Source organism: Notamacropus eugenii, chromosome 1 (genome assembly GCF_028372415.1).
Source record: "Notamacropus eugenii isolate mMacEug1 chromosome 1, mMacEug1.pri_v2, whole genome shotgun sequence".
Lineage (NCBI taxonomy): Eukaryota > Metazoa > Chordata > Mammalia > Diprotodontia > Macropodidae > Notamacropus > Notamacropus eugenii.
The window spans coordinates 712,843,122-712,865,662 of NC_092872.1; the positions used below are offsets into that span (position 1 = coordinate 712,843,122).

Consider the following 22,541-nt stretch of genomic DNA (forward strand, 5'->3'; position numbering starts at 1 on the left):
TTCCTTTTAAAAAAGTTATTTATTTTTAGCATTAATTTTTCTAAAAAATCTTGAGTTCCAAATTTTGGCCTTCCCTCCAGCCCCTCCCCAACCCATTGAGAAGGCAAGCAATATATTATCCATGTGAAATCAGGCAGCGCATATTTCTATATTAAGCATGTAGCCAAAAAAAAAGCAAGAAAATTAAAAAGTGAAAAATTATACTTGAATTTGCACTTAGTTCATTAGTTCTCTCTGTAAAGACAGTTACTATTTTTCATCATGAGTCCTTTGGAATTTGTCTTGAATCATTGTATTAATCGAAGTAGCTAAGTCTTTCACAGTTGATCATCATTACAGTAGTGCTTAAACAGCTTTTTCTAGTAGTTTCACTTTGAAAAAAGGGAAAATAGACCATAATAACCCAAAAGGATTTTTTTTTTAAGTACGAGGGAGATCTGGGCATGTTTATTGGCATCAAGGAAGAGATAGGTGAATAAAAAGAGATTGAAATTTAATGATTGATTGGAAGGGACAGACTCCTAGGAGAGGCAGGAGGAGAGGAGTTCAAGAGCCATTCTAGAGCACAAGAAGGTGGAGTGGCCTCAGCAGAGAGAAGGGCTATCGCATCCTTGGAGACTGAGGGCAGAGAATAATTCTGAGGTCATTTGAAGGGTAGGCTTGGGGAGGAGAAGGCACTCTCAGTAGATCGAATCAATTACTTCTAAGACAATCACTGAGTAAAAGTTATCAGTCTTGTTGGTGGGATGCCATGGCACTACTCAAGTTCTTACTAGCAGAGACTCAGACTCTGGGACCTTATTCCTTGCTCAGAGTTTTAATGTACAGCTATCGTTTGTTTCTCCTGTTAATGAATGGCATTGGGAGCAGAGAGTTTGCCATCTAGGTTAAAACATTGATGATTTATTCCTTTCCATTCACTCACAATTATTGAATAAATGAGATTCTATTACTCAGGGATGCTTTCTTTAGGCAGGATGCCTTAGAGTGGTATGCTTAAAGTGGGAAATGTACACCACTCTGTCACCACATGTGATAGAGTAGATAGACATATGTCTCTGTCACAGTCATGTTTTCACTAGACTGAAGCGACCAGAACATAATATATGTGAAAATAGATTCTACATCCCCCTGAAAACTTGAGGTGGGCAATTATATGAGCTGAAGCTAGAAATCATATACCTGGAACTCAGCATCTGGGGTTCATCTTTAAGGGAGAATCTGAAGTACAAAATCCTTCAAGGGACCAGTGTACCATGTTCCAAGAGGAAGCTGCAGATCTCTGTCACAATGAGATTCATGTTGTAAGTCTCCTGGCTGATCCTATAAACACGTCATCTTCCTTGATTTAGCCTCAAATAAATGGCAGGTGATTTTTCTCTGGAGATTTGCAAATTAAGGAAACATAAACCATGTTAATGACCAAGTGAAAACAGATCTGGAAGCCTTCCCAAAAAGTGCTGTCACACAGGTTAAGTTTGCGGGGTGAAGGAGGACTGCTTTTTCCCCCTTTCTTGGGAGCCTTCTGTCTACTCTCCAGCCAAATCACTTTCTCCTGGGCTTTTCACTGATTTGTTGAAAAGACATGTCCTTAGCAGGTACAATAATAGTGTAAGGGTTTTGGAAGAACTACAGGCTGTGTGTGCACATAACTAAGTAGAGTGGCCATGCTGAAATCTGAGTTAATTGGCAGACCCTTTCAGGATAAGAGGGAGTTTGCAAAAAGGGCAAAAATAGGGTTCACATGCCTTGTAGGAATCCCCAGATTCTGATGTATCTAATTAGCAATGAGCTCAAATCCCATAGTTATCTGCTGTGTGCAGCACTGTGAAGGAGAAGGCAAAGGAGATCTCCCAGCCATCCAGTTGGGAAGGAGAGGTAGGAAAGATGGACTCAGCACACCTGAAGCAGCCTCTTAATCCCTAGGAAACAGACTCTCATCCATACCACCTGTAAGACATTTCAGACAGCTGTCTCCTTTAGTTCTGTTGAGGGCACCACCTTCTTCCAGGCTCTCAGATTTACAAGCTGGGCATGGGCCTCTGCTCCTCTCATACATCTCAGATGTCCTTTCAGTTCTTAGATCTGGCCATTTCTGCCACCACCTTCTTCAAAGCCAACACCTTCTCTCTCCTCGCGGTGTCCCCTTCATTCAGGCCCTCCTCACCTCTCGCTTGGACCACTGCACTGGCTCCCTAATTGATCGCCGTTGCCTCAAGTCTCTCCTCTCTCCATTTCTTTCTTCACACAACTGCCAAAGGGGTTTTCTGAAAGACTAGGTCTAACCATGGCACTCCTTACTCAGTAAACTCACATGGTTCCCTATTGCCTCTAGACTAAAATATAAAGCCCTACATTTGGCATTTAAAGCTCTTCACACCTAGCTCCTTCCTTTTGCTTCCTCTCTGCCAGTCACGCACTCTGTGGTCCATCCAAACTGGCCTCTCCTGTCTTTCTAACCCATGGCACCCCATCTTTGCACTGACCCTGCTTCATGCCTGGTAGGCACTCCCTCTTGACCTCCACCTCGTAGACTCCCTTCCTCCCTTTAAGATGCAGCTGAAGCGCACATGCTACATGAGACCTTCCCCAGTTGCTATCCCTACTATCTCCCTAACTGCCTTCTCTTTATTTAGCACACACTTATGTACGTATTCACTTTCTCCCCCAGGAGAATATAAGCTGCATGAAATCATCATTACTTCTTTTTGTTTGTTTGTTTCTGTCTCCCCAGCACTTAGCCCAGGGTTTGGCATAGAGGGAATGTTTAAAAAATGCTCTCTGATTGAGGCATCGTGGCCTCGTGGGCAGAGAAATAGCTTTGGAGTTGAGACCCCTGTGTTCAGGCCTTGGCTGTGGGATATAGCAACTGGGGTACCATGAGCTAGTCTAGTGACTTAACCTCTGAGTTCAGCAGGCAGCTCTCAGATACTGCTTACAGGGGATCTGCATCACAGGACAGTGCGGGGAGGGACTTGGGGGTGCTGTGTATAGACTAGAAGTTTCAGACACTGATGAAATCACAGGTCTGGAGCAAATGTTGGGGGGACCAGTGGTCAGCAGAGTATTACATAGAAGACCCTCCCCAATTTTTAAAGAACTCTGCTTTATCCAGGCACAAGGAGCAAAGGAAGGAAGGGAAAGGAAGGAAATATGCATTTATTAAGTAACTACCATGTGCCAGGCACTTGGCTGAGTGCTTTGTAAATATAGTATCTCATTTGATCCTCGTCACAACCCTGGGAGATGGGTGCCATTAGCATTCTCATTTTTCAGTTGAGGAAACTGAAGCAGTTAAGTGACATGCCTAAGGTCATGCAGCTCAGAAGCTGCCTTTGAACGACTGGAAGTGAGGCTGATAAAGACATAGTAAAGTTGGGTTTTGTTTTTCTTTTTTTTCTCTCCAGTTAAGGATAGAAGGGAGAAAAAATAGATTTGAAAAAAAGTTTAATTTTAGAAAATATATAGTATGGAAGAGGGGACTAAGGCAGTTATGGTAAGTCCAGCTGGGAGGAAAAAAACATGTAACAGGAAAAATAGGGGTGGGAATTGGAAATAGAGGGGAGGCAGCCACAGAAATGGGCAGAGCTCCATCTACTCCAATTTCCAGATTTAATTTAAATTAGGGATACAGATGAAAAGAGTGATCAGGATGGAACAACAGGATTAAATGGAAAGGGATTCCTGCAAGCTAAAATTTGATCAAAAGCCCTTGGAGATCTTTCCCCTGCCCTTTACATTTTTTTTCTTGGTTCTTCCTATGAACAATTTTTTTGTTTTATATAACCATTGCATAAAACAATTTTTGCCTTTCTCTTACTCTTGAATTCTAGGTGCATGTCATTTTAAGCTTATGCAGAACAAAAATGACTCACATACTGATACTGCAAAGCCAAGGACCATCCAGAAGTTCTCCCATTTTTACCATCTAATTGCATTATAGGCTTTTTCCTTGCTTCAGCTGTACTTGACTAGAAAACATGCTGCCTGCCAATACTCAAATAAAAGCATCTGGTGTTTCTCCTACAGCAGATGATGGCATCTTCAGCAGGGAGAACAGAAGCTGAGCATTCCCTGCTTCCAGAATTAGGAATAGCTTTCACCTAAAGGGAAAACTTAAGGGGAAAATTATTTCAGAAACCTTTTTAAAAATAATTACAACTATTCCTTAATGTTGCCATCTGGTGTAGTTTGTATCTGGAAGTATTCCCTGTGATCTTCAGTCCTATAACTGATACAAGCTCTGACCTGAGGCTGCAAAGAACATTCCAACAAATTGCTTTTAAGACAAAGTGACTTCCTTTCCCCAACGTGTTAAAGTTAGTCACAGCCATCAGAAATGAATGCTTTGCTGGAACCCTAGATTGCTTTCTGTCTCTTCTTCCAAGAGAGAACATGAGTGTGGTTCCCATGGAGATGCTGTCTGCCTGTGGTCAATATCTACACGAGCACCTTGAGTTGAGCTGACGAGGAGAAGCCACTTCCTCACTGAGACCTTTGTGTTGGGTCTTTCTTTAGGCTAAAAAGAGCAAGCGGCATGAGCAGCCTTTTGGGGAAGATCGGAGCCAAGAAACAGAAGATGAGCACCCTAGAGAAATCCAAACTGGACTGGGAGAGCTTCAAGGAGGAGGAGGGCATTGGTGAAGAGCTCGCTATCCATAATCGAGGAAAAGAGGGGTAAGCTACCTTGGCTCAGAGGGTGATAGCCCCGGGTCAGATTCTTTTGGGAGAATAAGGTCATCCTGGCTGTTTTAAAAGACTGTTTGGGGCAGGGGGTGGAGCTGAGGGAGGAGACATACAACTCTCTCCAGGTGGTAGAGTGTCGTTTGTTTTGCTCAGGCTATAATGACAGACCCAGTAAAATATATAGCATCTCCTAAAGAGCATGATTGACTTCTCTGGCAGAGTCTGCTCCTCCAGTTGTTCTGGCAAAAGCAAAGGAAAGATTTTTTTTTTTAAATATCTCAATTTACTGTTTATTTTTAGCATTCTTTTGTTCTTAAATTTTGAGTTCCAAATTCTCTCCTTACCTTTGTCCCTCTCCCCCACCCATTGAGAAGGTAAGCAGTATGACATCATTTATACATATAAAATCATACAAACCATATTTCCACCATCGTTTTTTTAAAAAAGCAAGACAAAGAAAGTGAGAAAGTTATACTTAAGTTCACAATCAGAGTTCTCCAGCTCTCTCTCTGGAGATGAGTAGCATTTTTTCATCACGGAATCCTTTGGAATTGTCATGCATCATTGTCTTTATCAGAGGAGCCAAGTGTTTACAGCTGATCATCATTACAACATTGTTGTTACCGTGCACAATGATCTCTTAGTTCTTCTCACTTCACTTTGCATCAGTCCTTATTGGTCTTGCTGTGTTTTCTGAAACCATCCCTCCCTCCTCATTTCTTATAGTATTGTGGTACTCCATCACAACCATGTACCACAGTTCAGCCTTTCCCCAGTTGATGGGCATCCCCTCAATTTCTAGTTCTTTACCACCTGCTACTCTAAAGATTTTTGTACATATAGATTCTTTTCCTTTTTATTCTGTCTCTTTGGGATATAGACCTAGTAGTGGTATTGCTGGGTCAAAGGGTTTGCACAGTTTTATAGCTCTTTGGGCATAGTTCCAAATTGTCAATTCACTATTCCAACAGCAGACTGTTAGTGTACCTGCAGTTTCCCTCATCCCTTCCAGCATTTGTCATTTCTGACATGTGTGAGGTGGTACCTCAGAGTTGTTTTAATTTTTATTTCTCTAATCAATAGTAATTTAGAGCATTTTTTCACAACCGTAGATAGCTTTGATTTCTTCTGACAACTGTTTGTTCTATATCCTTTGACCATTTATCAGTTGGGGAATGTCTGTTATGTTTATAAATTTGGCTCAGTTCTAAACTCAGCATATATTTCAGAAATGAGTCCTTTATCAGAGAAACTTGCTATAAAAATTTTTTATATTACTTTGTTGTCCATGGTACTTTTTAGCATAATATAGTTTCCCTAATTATTTCTTTAAATTAGGTCTAGTTTTGCTTTTGCTTTGTCTGAGATCATGATTGCTACCCCTGCCCTTTTTTACTGTAGCTGAAGCATATTAGAATTCTGCTCCAGTCCTTTGTTTTATCTCTGTGTGTGTCTTTCTGTTTCATCTGTGTCTGTTATAAACAACATGTTGTTAGTTTCTGATTCTTAATCCATGCTGTTATCTGCTTCCTTTTTATGAGTGAGCTCATCCCGTGCACATTCACAGTTATTATTAATTCCCTCCATCCCATTTTCTGCTTTTTCTTCCCCCTCCTTCTCTCTCTTCTTATCCTGCCCCCCAGAAAGTCTGCTTTACTTCCAACTACTGCCTCCCTTTTGTCATGGCCTCTCTCACTTTCTCTTATCTCCTTCCCCTCCTATTTCCCTATTGGGTAAGTTGCATTTCTATATACAACTGAATGTGTGTATATCTTTAAACCAATTCCAATGTGAGGTTCAAGCCTTGCCTGCCTCTCCTCCCACCCCCACATTTCCCCCTCCATTGTTAAAGCTCTTCTCTGTAAACCTCTTTTTATGTGAGAAAAGTTTCCCCATTCTCCCCCTCCCCTATGCCCCCTTTTTTTCACCTCTTCAATTTTTTTTTTGAGATTGTTCCATCATAATCAACTCACACCTATGTCCTCTGTGTATGTAAACTCCTTTAAACTGCCCTAATAATGATAAAGTTCTTGGGAGTTATGTGTATCATCTTTTCATATAAGTATCAGTTGGATTGAGTCCCTTAGTACTCTTTCATATTTGCCTTTTTATATGTCTCTTCAGTCTTGCATTTGAATGTCACATTTTCTCATCAGCTCTGGTCTTTTCATCAGAAATGCTTGAAAGTCCTCTATTTAATTAAATCTCGATTTTTGCCCCTGAAGGACTACACTCAGTTTTGTTGAGTAGATTATTCTTGCTTTTAATCCTAGCCTTTGCCTTCTGGAATATCATATTCTAAGCCCTCTTCTCCTTTAATGTGAAAGCCACTTAATCTTGTGTGATCCTAACTGTGGTCTCACATTATTTGAATTATTTCTTTCTGGTTGCTTGAAGTATTTTCTCTTTGACCTAGGAGTTCTGTAGTTTGGCTATAATATTCCTAGGAATTTTCATTTTGGGCTCTCTTTGAGGAGGTGATTGGTGGATTCTTTTGATTTCTATTTTACCCTCTGGATCTAAGATAGCAAGGTAATTTTCCTTGATAATTTCTTGAAATTTGTCTAAGCTCTTTCTTTGATCATGATTTTCAGGTAGTCCAGTAATTCTTAAATTATCTCATTGATCTGTTTTATTTTTTTCATTCTTTTGACTTTATTTTATTGTTTCTTTATATCTCATGGAATCATAAACTTCCACTTGTCCAGTTCTAATTTTTAAGGAATTATTCTCTTCAACAAGATTTTTGTACTCCAAGCTCTTCTTTTCATTGGGTTTTTGTGCCTCTTTTACCATTAGGCCAGTTCAGTTTTTTTAAGGTGTTATTCTCTTCAGTGTTTTTTTGTGCCTCTTTTACCAAGCTGTTAATTCTCTTTTCATAATTTTCTTATATCACTCATTTCTTTTCCCAGTTTTTCCTCTGCCATTCCTCTTTTCCTTTAGCCCTTCCAGGAATTCTTGTTGGTCTTAGATCCAATTAGCATTATTTTTGAGGCTTTTTTTTTGGTAGCTGTTTTTATGTCTTCGTTTTCTCTGACACTGTAGTAGCTTTTTATGGTCAGATTCTTTTTTTCACTGCTTATTTTTCAATCCTGTTTCTTAACTTTGAATTTTATGTTAAAGTTGGGCTCTGCTCACTTGAGGGTAGCGAGGCACTGTCCAAATGTTAAGACATTTTTGTGCTGCTGTTTTCAGAGCTAGTTTGGAGAGTCTGCAAGTTTTTGGTGCTTCCAAGGTGGTGTGATCCTGAGAGAGGTGTGGTCCCTGCTTTCCTGCTCTGTGCTTTGGTCTTTACCCTGTAAGAACCCCTGCTCCCCTGCAGCCAAAAGCACTAATGTTACTTTTTGCCATAAAACCAAGACCTAGAACTGCTTAAGGGCAATAGATTTGCCAGTCAGTGCCAGCAAAGGGTCCCCTGTAATCTCTTTCTGACCAGCTGTCTGATTCCCTTACCATCTCTACTGAGAACTCCTGCTTTTGCTTCAGTTTCATGCATGGGCTCCACACCAGCCTCCACCTAGTGTCACAGACTTCTCCTGATGACCTCTTAAGTCTTCTTAGGCCAGAAAAATGTCTGCTCCAAAATTTGATTTGAGGCATTATGTTAAAGTTGTTTAGAGGGGAATATTGAGAGAGTTCAGCAGAGTGGCTACCCCTGAGCCGCCATCTTGGCTCTGCCCCGCCCTTAGAGTCTGAACAGATATCTTAAACAGAAGTTGCCACATACACGGCCTCTTTCATCTGGGCCATTGTGGTCCCAGGCTGGGCTGGAGCTGGGCCCTCTTGGACCCATTCTTCTAATCCTTTGGTCTCAGCTTTGTGGTGTACCATAAAACACTCCTGTACCATCATCTGCAGGACTTCCTTCTTTGTGGCTGGGCACAAACCTACCACAATGTGGTTGCTCTGCTTGTCAGAAGGAAGGGGTCACTTTTCCATATTCCTCTTCTTGTGATTGAAAATAGGTAAAGAAATAAGTAGTAAATAATAAAAGAAAGAAAAAAAATTTGATGAATCCATAAAAGATGAGGAATAGAGGGGGATCTGTACTTGTAGTATTTCTTCCCCACTTTCTCATATGCAGATAAGCTTTTCAATTTTTGCTAGGGGAGGATCCATTCCAGGCCGTGTGCTTAATTTAGGAGCAGTTAGCAGTTAGTCTGGATGGTGGGTTTGATTCCAGTAGAGGTAGTCCTAGGAAGACTACCCTAGGACCATCATGGGAGAGCAGTTTCCATTTTATGATGAAATTGGAAGCCAGATTGCAGAGTGTTTAGAAGACAGTGAGAGGAGAGGAAAGGGAGGCAATGAGTATAAATGGTTTTTTCAAGGATTTTTTTAAAAATCTTTTTTCATTAATTTTTAGTTTTCAGCATTCACTTCCGCAAGATTTTCAGTTTTAAATTTTCTCCCCATGTCTCCCCTTCCCCTTCCAACTACCCCTTCCCCCAATCTGCTGTCCTTTCTATCACCCTTCCCTTCTCTTATCCTCCTCCTTTCTGTTTTCCTGTAGGGCAAGATAGATTTCTATACCCCATTGCCTGTATATCATTTTTTCAAGAATTTTAGCTAAGAAAGAGCAGAGGGATGTAAGAGGATAATTAGTGGAAATGATAAGATCTAGTGAGGCTGTTTTTTTATGGGCAGGGAAGTTCTGGATGTATTTGTAGGCAGGGGGACACGGAAGATTAAAAAGAAAGGATGGCAGGGCAGTCTGCTGGGAGAGACAAGAGGAGAAGAGATGAAGGGTTGGCACAAAGCACCACCTCTTCCTCAGGGCCCAAAATAAAGGAGGAGAGAGTGGAGGACACTGTCAGACACTTGGGAGAAGAGCAGAGGAGAGATCTCATGGGCCATAACCACTTGCTGTGTTCTGGGCAATGTACTCGGTCTAGTAGAGATACAAAAGGGAAAACCCTATAATTCCTGCCTTCAAGGAGCTTCCATTCTTCTGGGGATAGGAGAAGGGTGTGGGAATCAGGAGAGGACTAATGGTTAAGGGGTACCAGGAAAGGCCTCATGGATTTGAGCTGAATCTTGAAAGGAGATAGGGATGAGAGCTTTCTAGGCATAGGGGACAGCCTTTGCAAAGGCATGGAGGTATAGGATGCCTCTCCCAGCAGAGAGGATCATAAGGCTGTGGCACTACACCCAGCTTACAGTGTACATTTAACCCACAGGAGACAGGCCATCTTTCCAGAAGTGTAATAATAGGATTGAGCAGGGGGAGGGGCCCTCAGCATGCTCTGTGCTCGTCCCCAAGGACAAGGTGACAGGCAGAGTCATCAGACATCGCAGAAATGGGCACCACACACACACATAGGTGGAAGGAACAAAGGAGATGCCCAGCAGCTGGGGAATGGCTAAATAAATTGTGGTATATGAGGGTCAAGAAGTCTTACTGTGCTATTAGAAATGATGAGCATGCAAGCGTGATCAAGCTGATGCAAAGTGAAATAAGCAGAGCCAGAAAACAGCACACATGATGATGATAACAGAACCACTGACGTGAACAGGCCTGGCCCTAAAGCAGAGATCTGAGAAGATTCCTCCCCTACCTGGGGGAAGTGGGGCCAGAAAGGGCATGCTACGTTGCATATCACTCCAGATTGGTTTTATTGGTATGGTGATTGATTTTAATGCATTTTTCCCCTCTTTTTCTTTATTTAAAAAAAATTGTACTAAGAGATGGCTCTCTGTGAAGGAGATTAGGTGGGGAATATGGAGGAAGATTTCAGCAGTGTCAGAACGAAAGGTATTGAAACAAAGTCTATCAGTGTGAAGGTGTTTTGGGTCCTCCTGACCTCCTGCTTTCTTGAGTCCCAGGCCCTTCCTCCTCTTTCCCTATGTCTCACATGTAGGAGCTCCCAGGGCAGACTTCACTTTATCACTCCTCACCTTAGTATTGAACTTGTCCAGTGAACCTTGTTCAGGATGCCAGAGTTAACGGAAGCCTCGTAAAAGAAAGGAGCAGAGCTGTGAGCGAAGAATAACGAGACCATGTAGGCTGGGAGGAGGAAACAAGATCAGAAGGGAAAACAACCTAACTCAATTAGGGAACAGATAATAAGATAGAGCCTTGATGCTCTGCTCCTCTACCCCAGCTGGTCCCCTAGACCTGATTGTCTGCTGATCTCCAGGTTCTGTGGCCTTCATCTGCCTTCCGTACCCATTTCTCATTGAGCTTTAGCTTGCCCCTAAAGCACTCTAGGAACACCACCTACAAGAGTTTTGAAGGAATCCTGCCATAGACGAGGAAAAGACAGTAGGATCCAACTGTTAAATGAGCAGATGATAATCATGGCAGAGGAAGGAAAGAAGAGACTTTTCTACAAATCTGAGTTTGACATGTCAGTGCTGCTGGCCTCTTAATTACAATGAGAAGAATAGTAATGATAGAAGTAGGAAAAACAGTTACAAAGTCCTTTACAGTGATTTTTCTCACTTGATCTCCCTTGTGAAGTTGGGAAGACCAAACAAGATAGCAGAGTAAGAGGAAACGATACAGCTCAGCTCCCACAGCAGCTGCTCCAACAATCCAAAGGAGCTTGCTGGATGCAGTAATGAGAGGCAATTGAAGGAGAAACTATAGTGGGTCATCTTTCTAGGCCAAAATCACTAATTCTACCTAATGGAAAGTGACCAGAGTAGGAGCAAAGGTAGGCCCAGGATCACAGACTCAGTGTTCAGCTAGGCCAACAGTGTGGAGCACCCCAGAGAGGATTTTGGACTCAGCCACAGGCTCCATGAGCCATTTTGGGTCTGGAACTCTGACCTAGTGCCCAGATTCCAGCATAGAACATATGTTAGACTCATCCCCTACCAGGGAATCAATGCAAAGGGAGTCTCCCAAAGGGGCCAGGATCTCATACTCAGCACCCTGAGCTCCCAGTGAGGTCACCAACACCAGGTTGTCTAGAGTAGATCATTGGAAATCTAAATTAAAAAAACTATTGGTAATCCAGGGTTGCCCAAGAAGAGGAAAGTATCTACAAAACAGCTACAAGCAAAACCTGCTCTAAACCATTTTTCTTAGATTAGAAGCAAAGCATTTAATGAGTGACAGGGTGTCAAGCAGGGTGATCAGACATTCGTAGAAATGGATGCCACATGCACATACCTAGAAGAAACAAAGCAGATGCCCAACAATTGGGGCTAAATAAATTGTGGTTGGTTGGTTGTTGTCCTTCCTCTTTGAAGAGGACCAAAATGGCATCACCATGATAAAGTGAAATTTCACTGTGTCTGACTGTGGCTGATCAGACCAATGTGAGCTCAGAATGCTCTACCACAGGTTGAGAACAGATCCATATTGGGTGGATATCCCAAATTTGTGCATCTTGCATTTACTTTGTACTGTCTCAATTCTGCTTTGCTCAAAGAGGACAGCACCTTTTCTTATGTGGGCATGCCATGCTAAGCAGTCCTGTGCCAATGTCTCCCATGTTGCACGGTCAAATCCAAAGTTCTTGAGAGAGACTTTGAAAGTGTCCTTGTATCATTTCTTCTGGCCACCATGTGATGGCTTGCCCCATGTGAGTTCTCCATAAAATAGTCTTTTTGGCAAGTGTACATTTTGCATTCAAACAACATGGCCAGCCCATCAGAGTTGCACTCTCTGAAGCATAGTTTGAATACTTGGCCGTTCAACTCCAGCAAGGACTTCAATGTCTAGTACCTTATCATGCCAAGTGATCCTCAGAATCGTCCTAAGACAGTTCAAATGGAAGTGATTCAGTTTCCTGGAATGGCGCTAGTAGACTGTCCATGTTTCACAAGCATATAACAATGAGGTCAACACAACGGCTCTGTAGACCTTCAGTTTGGTAGTCAGTCTAATACCTCTTCTCTCCCAAACCTTTCTTTGGATCCTCCCAAACACTGAGCTAGCTGTGGCAGTGAGTGTATCAACCTCATTGTCAATGTGTACATCCCTGGAAAGTACACTACCAAGGTAAGTGAACTTATCCCCAGCATTCAGAACTTCTCCATTTGCTGCCACCTGTGGTTCCACGTACAGATGGTGTGGTGGTGGCTGATGGAGCAACTGTGTTTTCTTGGTGTTAATTGTTAGACCAAAATTAGCACAGGCATCAGAGAATTGATCCATACTTTGTTGCATCTCAACTTCAGAGGCTGCATTGAATGCACAATCATGTGCAAACAGACAGTCATTCACCAGCACTCCCTCCACTTTGATCATGGCTGGTAGCCTTTTCAAAATGAAGAACTTGCCATCAGTAAGATAGTTGACCTTGATGCTTTGTTCATCCTCACTGAAAGCATTTGACGTGGCTGAACACATCATGCTAAGAAGCATGGGAACAAGCACACAGCCCTGTTTCACTCCATTGGTGACTGAGAAGGCACGAGAGCTTTGTCCACTATCCAGAAGCCAGGCAAACATGCCATCATGAAATTGACCTACAATACTGATGAATTTCTCTGGGCAACCAAATTTTGACATAATTTTCCATAAGCCCTCATGACTAACAGTGTCAAAGGCCTTGGTGAGATCCACAAACGTTGTGTACAGACCTCTGTTCTGCTCCTGGCATTTCTCCTGGAGTTGTCAGGCAGCAAGCACTATATCGACTGTTCCTTGACCCTTTCTGAAGCCACATTGGTTCTCAGGTAGATGACCATCTTCCAGGTGAAGGATCAGCCTATTAAGGAGGACTCTAGCAAATAAATTGTGGTACATGAAGGTCAAAGTATCTTACTATGCTACTAGAAATGATGAGTGCGCAAGCACAGACAAGCTGATGCAAGGTGAAATAAGCAGAGCCAGAACAGCACATGTAATGATTCTTGTAGGCAAGATACTGATGTGGCCTAGACAAGATTCAGAACTATCTGAAGTAGTCAGTAACGGGTCATCATCACCTTATCATGGTCGTGTTTCAAGAAACTACTTTTGGTCCTGTTCTATTTTATATTTTTAACAGAGGTTTGAAAAAAGATGTAGATGGCATGTTCATTAGATTTTCACATGACACTGAGTAGGAGGCATAAATAACATATTGAACAAACAGAATCAGGATTCAGAAAGATCTTAACAGGATAGCATCTAAGGATTAAATTTAATAGAGATGTAAATCTTGCACTGGGGTTCATAAAAGAATTTCCCAAGTCTAAGATGGAGTCCTAACTAGAAATCCATTTGTCTTAAAAAATTGGGTTTTAGCATATGGCAAGTTCAAAAAGCTATTGTGATGGCATAGTATTGAGGATTGGAGATGTGCTAGTCCCACTGTGCTCTGCTTTGATCAAACTCTAGTAGAGTATGTGTTCAGTTCCAGACACCATTTTTAGAAAGGACATTGAAAGGTCTTAAAATCATGCCATATAAGGGTTGGAGGACAGAACTGTGGGTACATATCCTGACAAAGGGCATAATAGCCATCTCAAAGTTCTTAGAAAGACTGTCACCTGGAAGAGGGAGAGGGCAGAAGCAGGAGCAGTCACAGGAATTTGCAGAGGGGTCCAATGTGATTAAAATAACTGAGAGCCAAGCAATCACCAGGAACAAAGAAACACTATTTCTTGGAGCTGATTTTGCTTTTGTTTCCAAGATCCTTTGGTGACTTTAGAACAGTTACAGAACCTCTATCTATCTCTGTGTTCTTACTTGGGGCCTCAGAACAGAGGGATTTTCATCCAACCATAAGTCTTTTTGAGTACTTTGAAAGGAGAACTTGGTCATTAACTGCCATGTACCATCATCTGGTACTACTAGAGCATCCGTTGTATTTCAGAAAAACAAATCCAGAAACCATGGTTGTTCACATTTTATTTACTTAAAATTTTTAAAAGGCCCGGGTCTTTGAGAGAAAATGGGCAGTGACCATAAAGGGCAAGAAGATATAGCCAGATTTGATCTACCTTGGTAGAGAGAATACTCATATCATCGAATGGGAGCATATTGAATGACTAAAAAACAAACATAGGCTTAATTAAATTAATCTGGAACCTCAAGTGCATTCTTAAGTCTTTCCTTTCCTCAGCTTCCACTCAGTTCCCAAATCTTGTTGGAAAAGAGTCTCTCACCTGTGTCCCCTCCATTCACATAGCCATCACTTTTAATGCTTCCTGCTCACCTAGACTACTATAAAATTCTCCTTATCGATCTCTCTTTTATTCTCTTCCCTCTCCAGTCCATCCCCACAGAGCAGACAGACTAATAATTCCTAAGGTGCAGGCCTAACCATGTGACTTCCTGTTTTCTGTAGGATAAAAGACAAACTCCTTAGCCTACCATTTAATGCCCTCTGTGATCTGACTGTCACCTACATTTCCAGCCTAATTTCATACTGTTTCCCTTTAGAAACGCTTTCATTCCAACTCAGATGGACTACTAACCATTCCCCAAACTGTATCCCCTATCTGCCACCTCCATGCATACCGAGAAACTATTCCTCGTGTTTGGAATGCTCTCCTTTCCGATTTCTGCCTCTCAGAATTGCGATCTTTCTTCGAGGCCCCATTTAGTTGCCATTTCTTCCATGAAAATGGTCCATTTTCAGTTTTCCTTGCTCTGCGTGTGCCAGTGTGCATATATCCCCCAGCAGAGCTTAAGGTCCTGAAAAGCGGGGACTCTTTAATTTTTGGTTTTGTGTCCATGTAATAAGTACTTAAGGCACCAAATTTTTGTTTTATCTTTGTTGTGAATCTGCAGAGGCAGAAAAGCACTTTGTAACACTTTAAGTGAGAACTCTTACTTCTCAACTCCTACCCGGTCAGGCTTGTGGGGCAATGCCACAGAAGCAGTTGAAGATTGAAGGCACCACTGGTTATTCCTCAGAACAGGCTTCTGTCCAAAAGTCATGTTTTTACTTCATGCTTTTTCTCACCCGCTTTCTGCTACCAACAGTCTTATGCCTAAATTGAAGAGTTTCTCAAAAAGGCTAAAAGGCTACTCATTTGTTCTTGTCCGTTGGAGCTTACCAATCATTGTAACATTTACCATGATGGCGGCAATTGCAACATGGGGCCCTCTTGTCATAATTGACTAGAGTGACATTGCTGAACTTTTATCACACTAACTGGCAGCTGGGAGTTTTGGTTTCTCTAGAATTTAGCAACCTAGAGATGAAGGATGTAACTTTGGGGAATCATTATCCATCTGGAAGTCAAATACCAATCAGAAAAATTGGTACTGTCAATTGGACTGAACCAACCTCTATCCTGTGGGTGGCCAGAGCTGAACATAGCAGGCTACAGGCAGGAGAGTCAGGAACCAAACAGAAGTTTAATTTCAGTGTGAGGGAAATGGCTTACAAGCAAGGAGGCAAATTAGACACATGTGCGGGCTCTGCCCCTAGTTGGGGGGCCCAGGTTAGTGTGGCTGAACCTTGATTTATATGTTCTTGTGGTTAGACAAAGAGTCAAACAGGGTAGAGTAGCAGCAGCAGTGAGGCAGGGTTGTCAAGTGATAAAAAGTCTCTTCAGAACAGGGCTTCATGTCTTGGCTGGTTGGTGTTTACCCGAGCTCAGGAACCATCAGTTCCAGAAGCTGAGCATGAAGCATTGTTGTTATGCCAAGCTCAGGGCAAGCTTGCTGGGCCCTGGCTCTGGAAAACAGGATGTTTCCTAAAGAGTACCTTGACAGTGCTGACACCTGTTCTAAGTATAAGGTCCTGTGTCTGTGCCAAGGAACCGTGAGTTGCTCTACTTTCTTATTGAAATGCAGCATAAGAAGACAGTACTCTTGGACATTTTGTCTAACTCTGTAATTGAATTAAAGTAAATTTCCCGGAAGTTGTAATCATCAGAAATAAGTCTTTTGGGCAATCCTTGCGTAGAATGCAGGAGTGTTAGAGGAAGGATTAAAAACAGCCTGGTAGGTAAAGACCGTCCACAAGCTCCATTGGGTTTGGCTGCTAAGGTGCAGTGAAATTGAAGGTTTATGGAGATCAGTGACTGCCAAGCAGGTGACTGTTTACTTTGGTTCAGAGGCAGGGGAAACACAAGAACCAAAGAAAAATTGTTTCTCCCTCCCTGTGTAACCCAAGTTACAACCACAAACTTGGGAAGATGTCTAAGATAAAGCAATAAGAGCAAATCAAATTTAAAATTCCATTCACTGAACTTCAAACTCTGAATGGCTTTGTCAGTGGAACAGATTTGGTGTGACCTGTCAGGAAAGTCATGTTACTCTGAAAGGGATGAGGGGTCCTTCTGTCAGCACCCTTTTCTCTTCCCCAAACCCCCAATCTCAACCAATATTTGCCCTCTCACATTCATTTAAAATTCATTTAAAAATGAATTCATATAAAAAATTTATAGCAACAGTAACAACTAATAATAGCTGGAATTTCCCTAGACCTTTAAAGTTTGCAGAGTCTTTATATATTGTCTTGTTTGATCGAGGGCTAGAATGTTGCTGTCACCTGTTATTATCTTACTATTTTTTGTGAGGGTAGCCATGTGGCATGGTGAATAGAGCCCTGGGCCTGGAGTCAGGAAGACTCATCTTCCTTGAGTTCAAATTTATGAGACACACTTGAAACTACTTAGGAAAAAAAACCTTTATTTTGGCTTACATCTCCGAAAAACTGACTTTTTTTTTTTAACTTCAAGATTATTATTTGGGTTTAGAATTCACAATAATGTCAGATCTCACTGGGTCTGTCCAGATTTTCAATGGAGATGCTAAATAAATCACTTCAGTTCTTGCTACATACTGTAGCTCTAGTTGGCATACTTTATCAAATACAGTCTAGATGAGTAGCCATCTTTTAACTAGGGCACATTTTATAGTCAGTGTCAGTGAGAAAGGAATAAGCACTCTTGGAGATTTCACGTCTAGAATCCTTTAACATTGCACATGTCTAAACTGTCTTGCTGAGTCACTGTGAATAACTGAAACTGTGCATGAAATCATCCACATTGAAGACTAATGTAAAATAAACTCTCTCGGTGTACTTGTCTATAGTACATTACCCTAGAGGCAGCCCACTTACCCTCATACCTTTGGAAACTCTTAAGGCCTATTTTAAATGGCCAGTCCGTATGAGCCAGGTTTATGTGTGAAGTTCTCTTCTGAGCTCCATTCCACCCCATCCCACAGAGGAGCTGTTTTGTCTTTCCACTTAGCAGCCACATTTTTCATAGGCTCCCAAGGACATTCTACTTCAAGGTCCTGCTCCACCTTGTGAGGCTGATGTGTGTGGTAACACAATTAATGGAGGAACCCATAAGCCGGGAATAGAGTGTCTTGTGTTAGGCCAGTCAGTGCTGTCTGCAGTCTCTGAGTCTGGGACCTCCTTCCTCAATAGTGGTTTTGTTTATGCTTGGCTTCTGACACCAAACTGGAACTGTCACAAAGATCCCATTCGCCACAGCATTTGTTTTCAGATAAGTGTCAAGGAGATAAATGAACTCTTCGGGCTGTGGGCACCTCACCCTTATCTCACTATTTAGCTGTGCTGCCCTTTGAAATACCACTCCATTCAAGGGGTTTCTTTGAAGCCTCCTGAGCTAGCTGAGGAGATTGTTTTCTCCCTTTGCTTGCTGCCTTAATGCCCCCAGGACATATGCTTTGCCCTTAGTATTCCCAAGGTCAGCCAGAGTTGGCATTGCTTCTCAGACGTGCCCAATGGAGTATCTACTTCAAGCACCACTTGCTTCTCTTTCAATGAGATCCAGGAATACAAGCCTCAGAGCACTCAAGACCACTAACTCCTACACATTCCCTACCACCAGACGGGTGGCAGGGAAGTGGCAGCCTGCTCAAAGCATTCCTTTGAAACACACCACTGCATTTCTTTTCTAAGCCACATATTTAATCTCTGGGTGAATGTAGAAGATGCAATATGGTCCTACAGGCAGAACAGTGGATTGGAGATGAGGTGGCTTAGGTCCTTTGTTTGCTGTATAATCTTAGATAAGATAATTTCTGTTTTTTTACTTAATTCCCCCATTTATAAAAGGGGAACCTTAAAGGGCCACCTTATTATCAGCGACTGGAGTGGATGAAGGACTCACTAAAAGGAGAGTGAACTCTGGATTTCTAAAAAAAAACAAAAACAAAAAACAGTGTAGGGGTGAGAAAACAGATATGCAGTCATACCTCCTGATGAGGGCAGTCAGGAGAGTAGAGTGGGAGGAAATAGTGTGTGAACTCTGGTCTATAAACTCCAAACAGATCTAGAAAATGTACCAGGTCAAATCCTGATGGGGAAATTCAGAAAGTGTGGTAAATAAAAGATGAAATGACTAAAGAAACAAAGGTCCAAGCTTCCAAGCATATTGACTTATTAAGTAATGCATGCTAATCACGTAATAAATTTGGACCAGTTGCTTTCTTCAGCTTTGGCACTGGACCCAGAATACAAGGGGGGGACAGTTTTTTTACATTAAAAACAATCAGATAAGACCAGTTAATTAAAAGGAATCAACCAGGATACAGAATTGGAGAATCTGATTTCTAAGTTGGGAGGGGGAGATGGAACAGGTACTATTCCCTGAAGTCAGAAGAAGAGGTGTCTCCCTTTCCCTCAGGTGTCTATGAACAATCAAAGAAACACAGAAATAATAATCGATTGATTAGTGTGGTACCAGTTTTAAGGTAAGACATACGAGTTGCTTGAGGTGTACAGTTATGAGAAAACGCTTTGTCTCGGTCTTTGGATCGGACTGGTTTCTGGTCAGCGTAACCCAAGTCCTTAGTGAAGGGTCTCTGAAAGGTGGTCCAGCTTCCCAGCCACGAAGGGCTAGGTTCAAAGAGTGCAACAGAGTCCTCTCAACAATTCCCACAATTGAATAAAGTTTTTTTTCCACAAGACAGAAATTGGACTAGACCCATAATTGAATAGAAAGGGAACTGAGCTAGCTCCAGAATTAAGTCACAAGAGTCACAGGAGTCGGTAGGGTTCATTCAGTTCCCATTACCATTTGGTATTCTGATCCTCTCAGTTCCCTCAGTTACCTCCATTCCCCCTTTTGATTCATGGATCACATATCTATAAGCTAAATCTATAATGTTTTTCATATATTCATAAACAGAATTACATAAGTCTGGTTGTCGATCAGACTGTTTACACAGTGGACTAATTTTGACAAGGGAGATTTACATGTCACCAAGGTAACAAGAAAAACATAAACATGAAACACCCGTGAAAGAAAAGGCCAAAGCAGTACAGTGATCATCAATATTAACTAATATCAAGCCTCCTTGTATCCTAGTGACTCACTCCCAATGTCCATTTAATCACATTCTGAGTCCCAAATGTCTCATGTGGTCATCTGGTCCTTGGATATCTTCTCTTAGACATTCTGGAATAGTCTTCGTTTTCAGGACAACTCTAAAGGAAGCTTTGCTTGCCTGCTCCCGAATCACTTACAGAGATTCCCAGATAATTCTGACATAATCTGCTAGTAACAAGAATCAGTACAACTTAGTACAGTCTCTTAAATTTGGTTTTCCAGTAACTGGTTCCTGTGATAAAACTAGCTCAAGCCTTATGAAGCTAATTCTATTAACAACAGAGATATAAGAATAACACCAAATTAGGAGCCCATAATTCACCTGGAACTTCAGAAATTTCAGTCTTTATATGTCACTCGCTGTTTTTATCTTTACCTAAACCCTCTATCTGATATGAATCTTAAAAAACAAAATTCATGAGGTTCTAACTTGTAAAATGAACTCTTCTGATTTTTATTATCACATTTTTAAAATGGGAAAATAATTTTACTTTCTTTACAATTATTAATACAATTTTCTATATAAAATCCTTTATCCGGTTTTGAGAACTTATTACTAAAAACCTGAATTTCCTTGATAGATATATTTGGAAGCCAGTCGTATATATCTGTATATAGTTCAAAGAGAAAAAATTTAGTACTGTTACTTTCTCAAAATTTAATATTCCATTTAATTAGAAAACTTTTACATCACATCTCTGTCTTATTACTTTGTCTAATTCCCCACCTTTGAAAGCTGTTAACCCTATATTTGACCACAAATACAGATTAAAATTGTAAGACTCTTCTTACTTGCATCCTATTACAGTAATTCAGAGATGTTCCAATGTCAAGACTTGTCCCCTTAAGGGCCCAGACAGACCTGACATATACCATATCAGGGGAGAAATTCCCTCAGCTCTGTTTGATTCCAGGCGTGACCAAAGTGGGGCCTATAATTCTGCCACTCTGACCTAACGGAGTTTTCCAGCTGGCTGTGTGGTGCTAAATCCAACAGCAGTCTACTCTTGCTCAGACCCAAACGAGCACTGAAAGTTTACCCATCTCCAGCCTGTCCCTGATATCTTGGAATGACACAATATTCAATACACCAAGAAAGCAACAATAGGCCAGTCCAGCCTTCCTGCCTCCACATCAGGTCTAAAATCAGAAGGAGACTGGGAGAATGGGTAAACAACAAAAGAAGACCACCACAAGGAGCTCAGATGGAGGCAAGGATGCTCGAGGTTACAAATGCACAAGAAGAGAATGACGCAGAGGAGAACACAGCTTGGGCGCAGACTCACCTAGAATTCCTGGGAAAAATAAAAAAAGAAGATAAAAAAAGTTTTAAAGTTTTTTTATAAATAGGATGAGATCATGAGGAAAAAAATGGGAAAGAAATTTAAGCTATGGAAGAAAGAACTGAAAGTAAATTAATAGCATTTTCTTTATTATGGAGGGTTGATCTCATTTTTAGGGAAGGGGGGAGTGTGGAATTTCCAGAAATGATTGTGTTAGTGTTATTAAAAAGCCATCAATAAAACTAATCCTTAAAAGGGGAGAGGAATTTAATTTTACTTATAGGGTACCAGAGTTATAATTTTCAAATGGGAAAGGACCTCTGTCCAACCTCTTCAATTTTACAAGTGAGGAAAGTGAGACCCAGGGAGAGCAAGTGATTTGCACAAGGTTATACATCTAGCTAGGTGGTACAGTGTTGGGCCTGGAGTCAGGAAGACTCATCTTCCTCAGTTCAAAATTCATCCTCAGACACCAGCCATGTGACCCTTGCCAAGTCATTTAACCGTCTGTCTCAGGTTCTTCATTTTAAAATGAGTTGGAAAAAGAAATGGGAAACCACTCCAGTATGTTTGCCAAGAAAATCTCAAATGGGGTCACAAAAAGTTGGATGTGACTGAAATGACAACATCAATAAACACATCTAGTAAGCAAGTCAGAGTTAGAATTTGAACGTCAGTTCTATAACCAGTGCCTTTTCCACCATACCATGCTGCCTAGTCTTTCCCTGTTTCTCAGAAAATATTGTAAATGAAAATGAATTAGTTTGCATTGGGAAAGTACTTTTAAAATTCTCCCAGGGAGCTCTTCTCTCATAACCTGTTCTCTCTACCCATCGCCATTACCCTAAGCCCTTCGCCAATACAAGCACATGTCCTTATTCCTGAGAAAGAACTGCAAGTTAGGTACGTATTCCCAAATAGCCCTTAGAGTAAAGTTGTGGTCTGTATTACCAAGGTAGTCAGATCCCCTTGAAAGTCAAGAATGAGCCTTTATTCATCCCCACTATGAAGCCTCTGGCATTCAAGACAGTGGACTTCTTCTGCCCTAACAACATTCTTGAGCTGTAACAACATCCACTCCAAGGACTAAGGATGTCTGCAATATAGTCCATCCAGACAAAGATGAAAGCTTTATCACTTGCAGAGTAATTTTTACCAATACTGTGGTTTGTAAGCCCTCCCCCCCAACCAGCAGTTATGGAAGAAGAACCAGAATCTTCTGTTGGCAGTCCTCATCCACAGAATTCCTCTCTGCAGATGAAACACAGCCCCGGGAACAGCAACACAATGTGTTTCCATCCCAGTTTCATATCTCATCTTCTCATTCAGTGCAAAAAGAATTTCTTACTTTTTAAAGCCAGC

General features: G+C 41.5%; 1 protein-coding gene across 1 annotated transcript in view; it reads left to right on the plus strand.

Annotated features, from left to right (window-relative positions):
• Positions 1-22,541, plus strand: part of CFDP1 (craniofacial development protein 1) — a 149,030-nt gene that overhangs the window by 120,721 nt on the left and 5,768 nt on the right. The window contains exon 6 of the mRNA XM_072636532.1: positions 4,519-4,677. Within this exon, the coding sequence (XP_072492633.1) occupies positions 4,519-4,677 (159 nt within the window). The remainder of the gene's footprint in view (positions 1-4,518; positions 4,678-22,541) is intronic.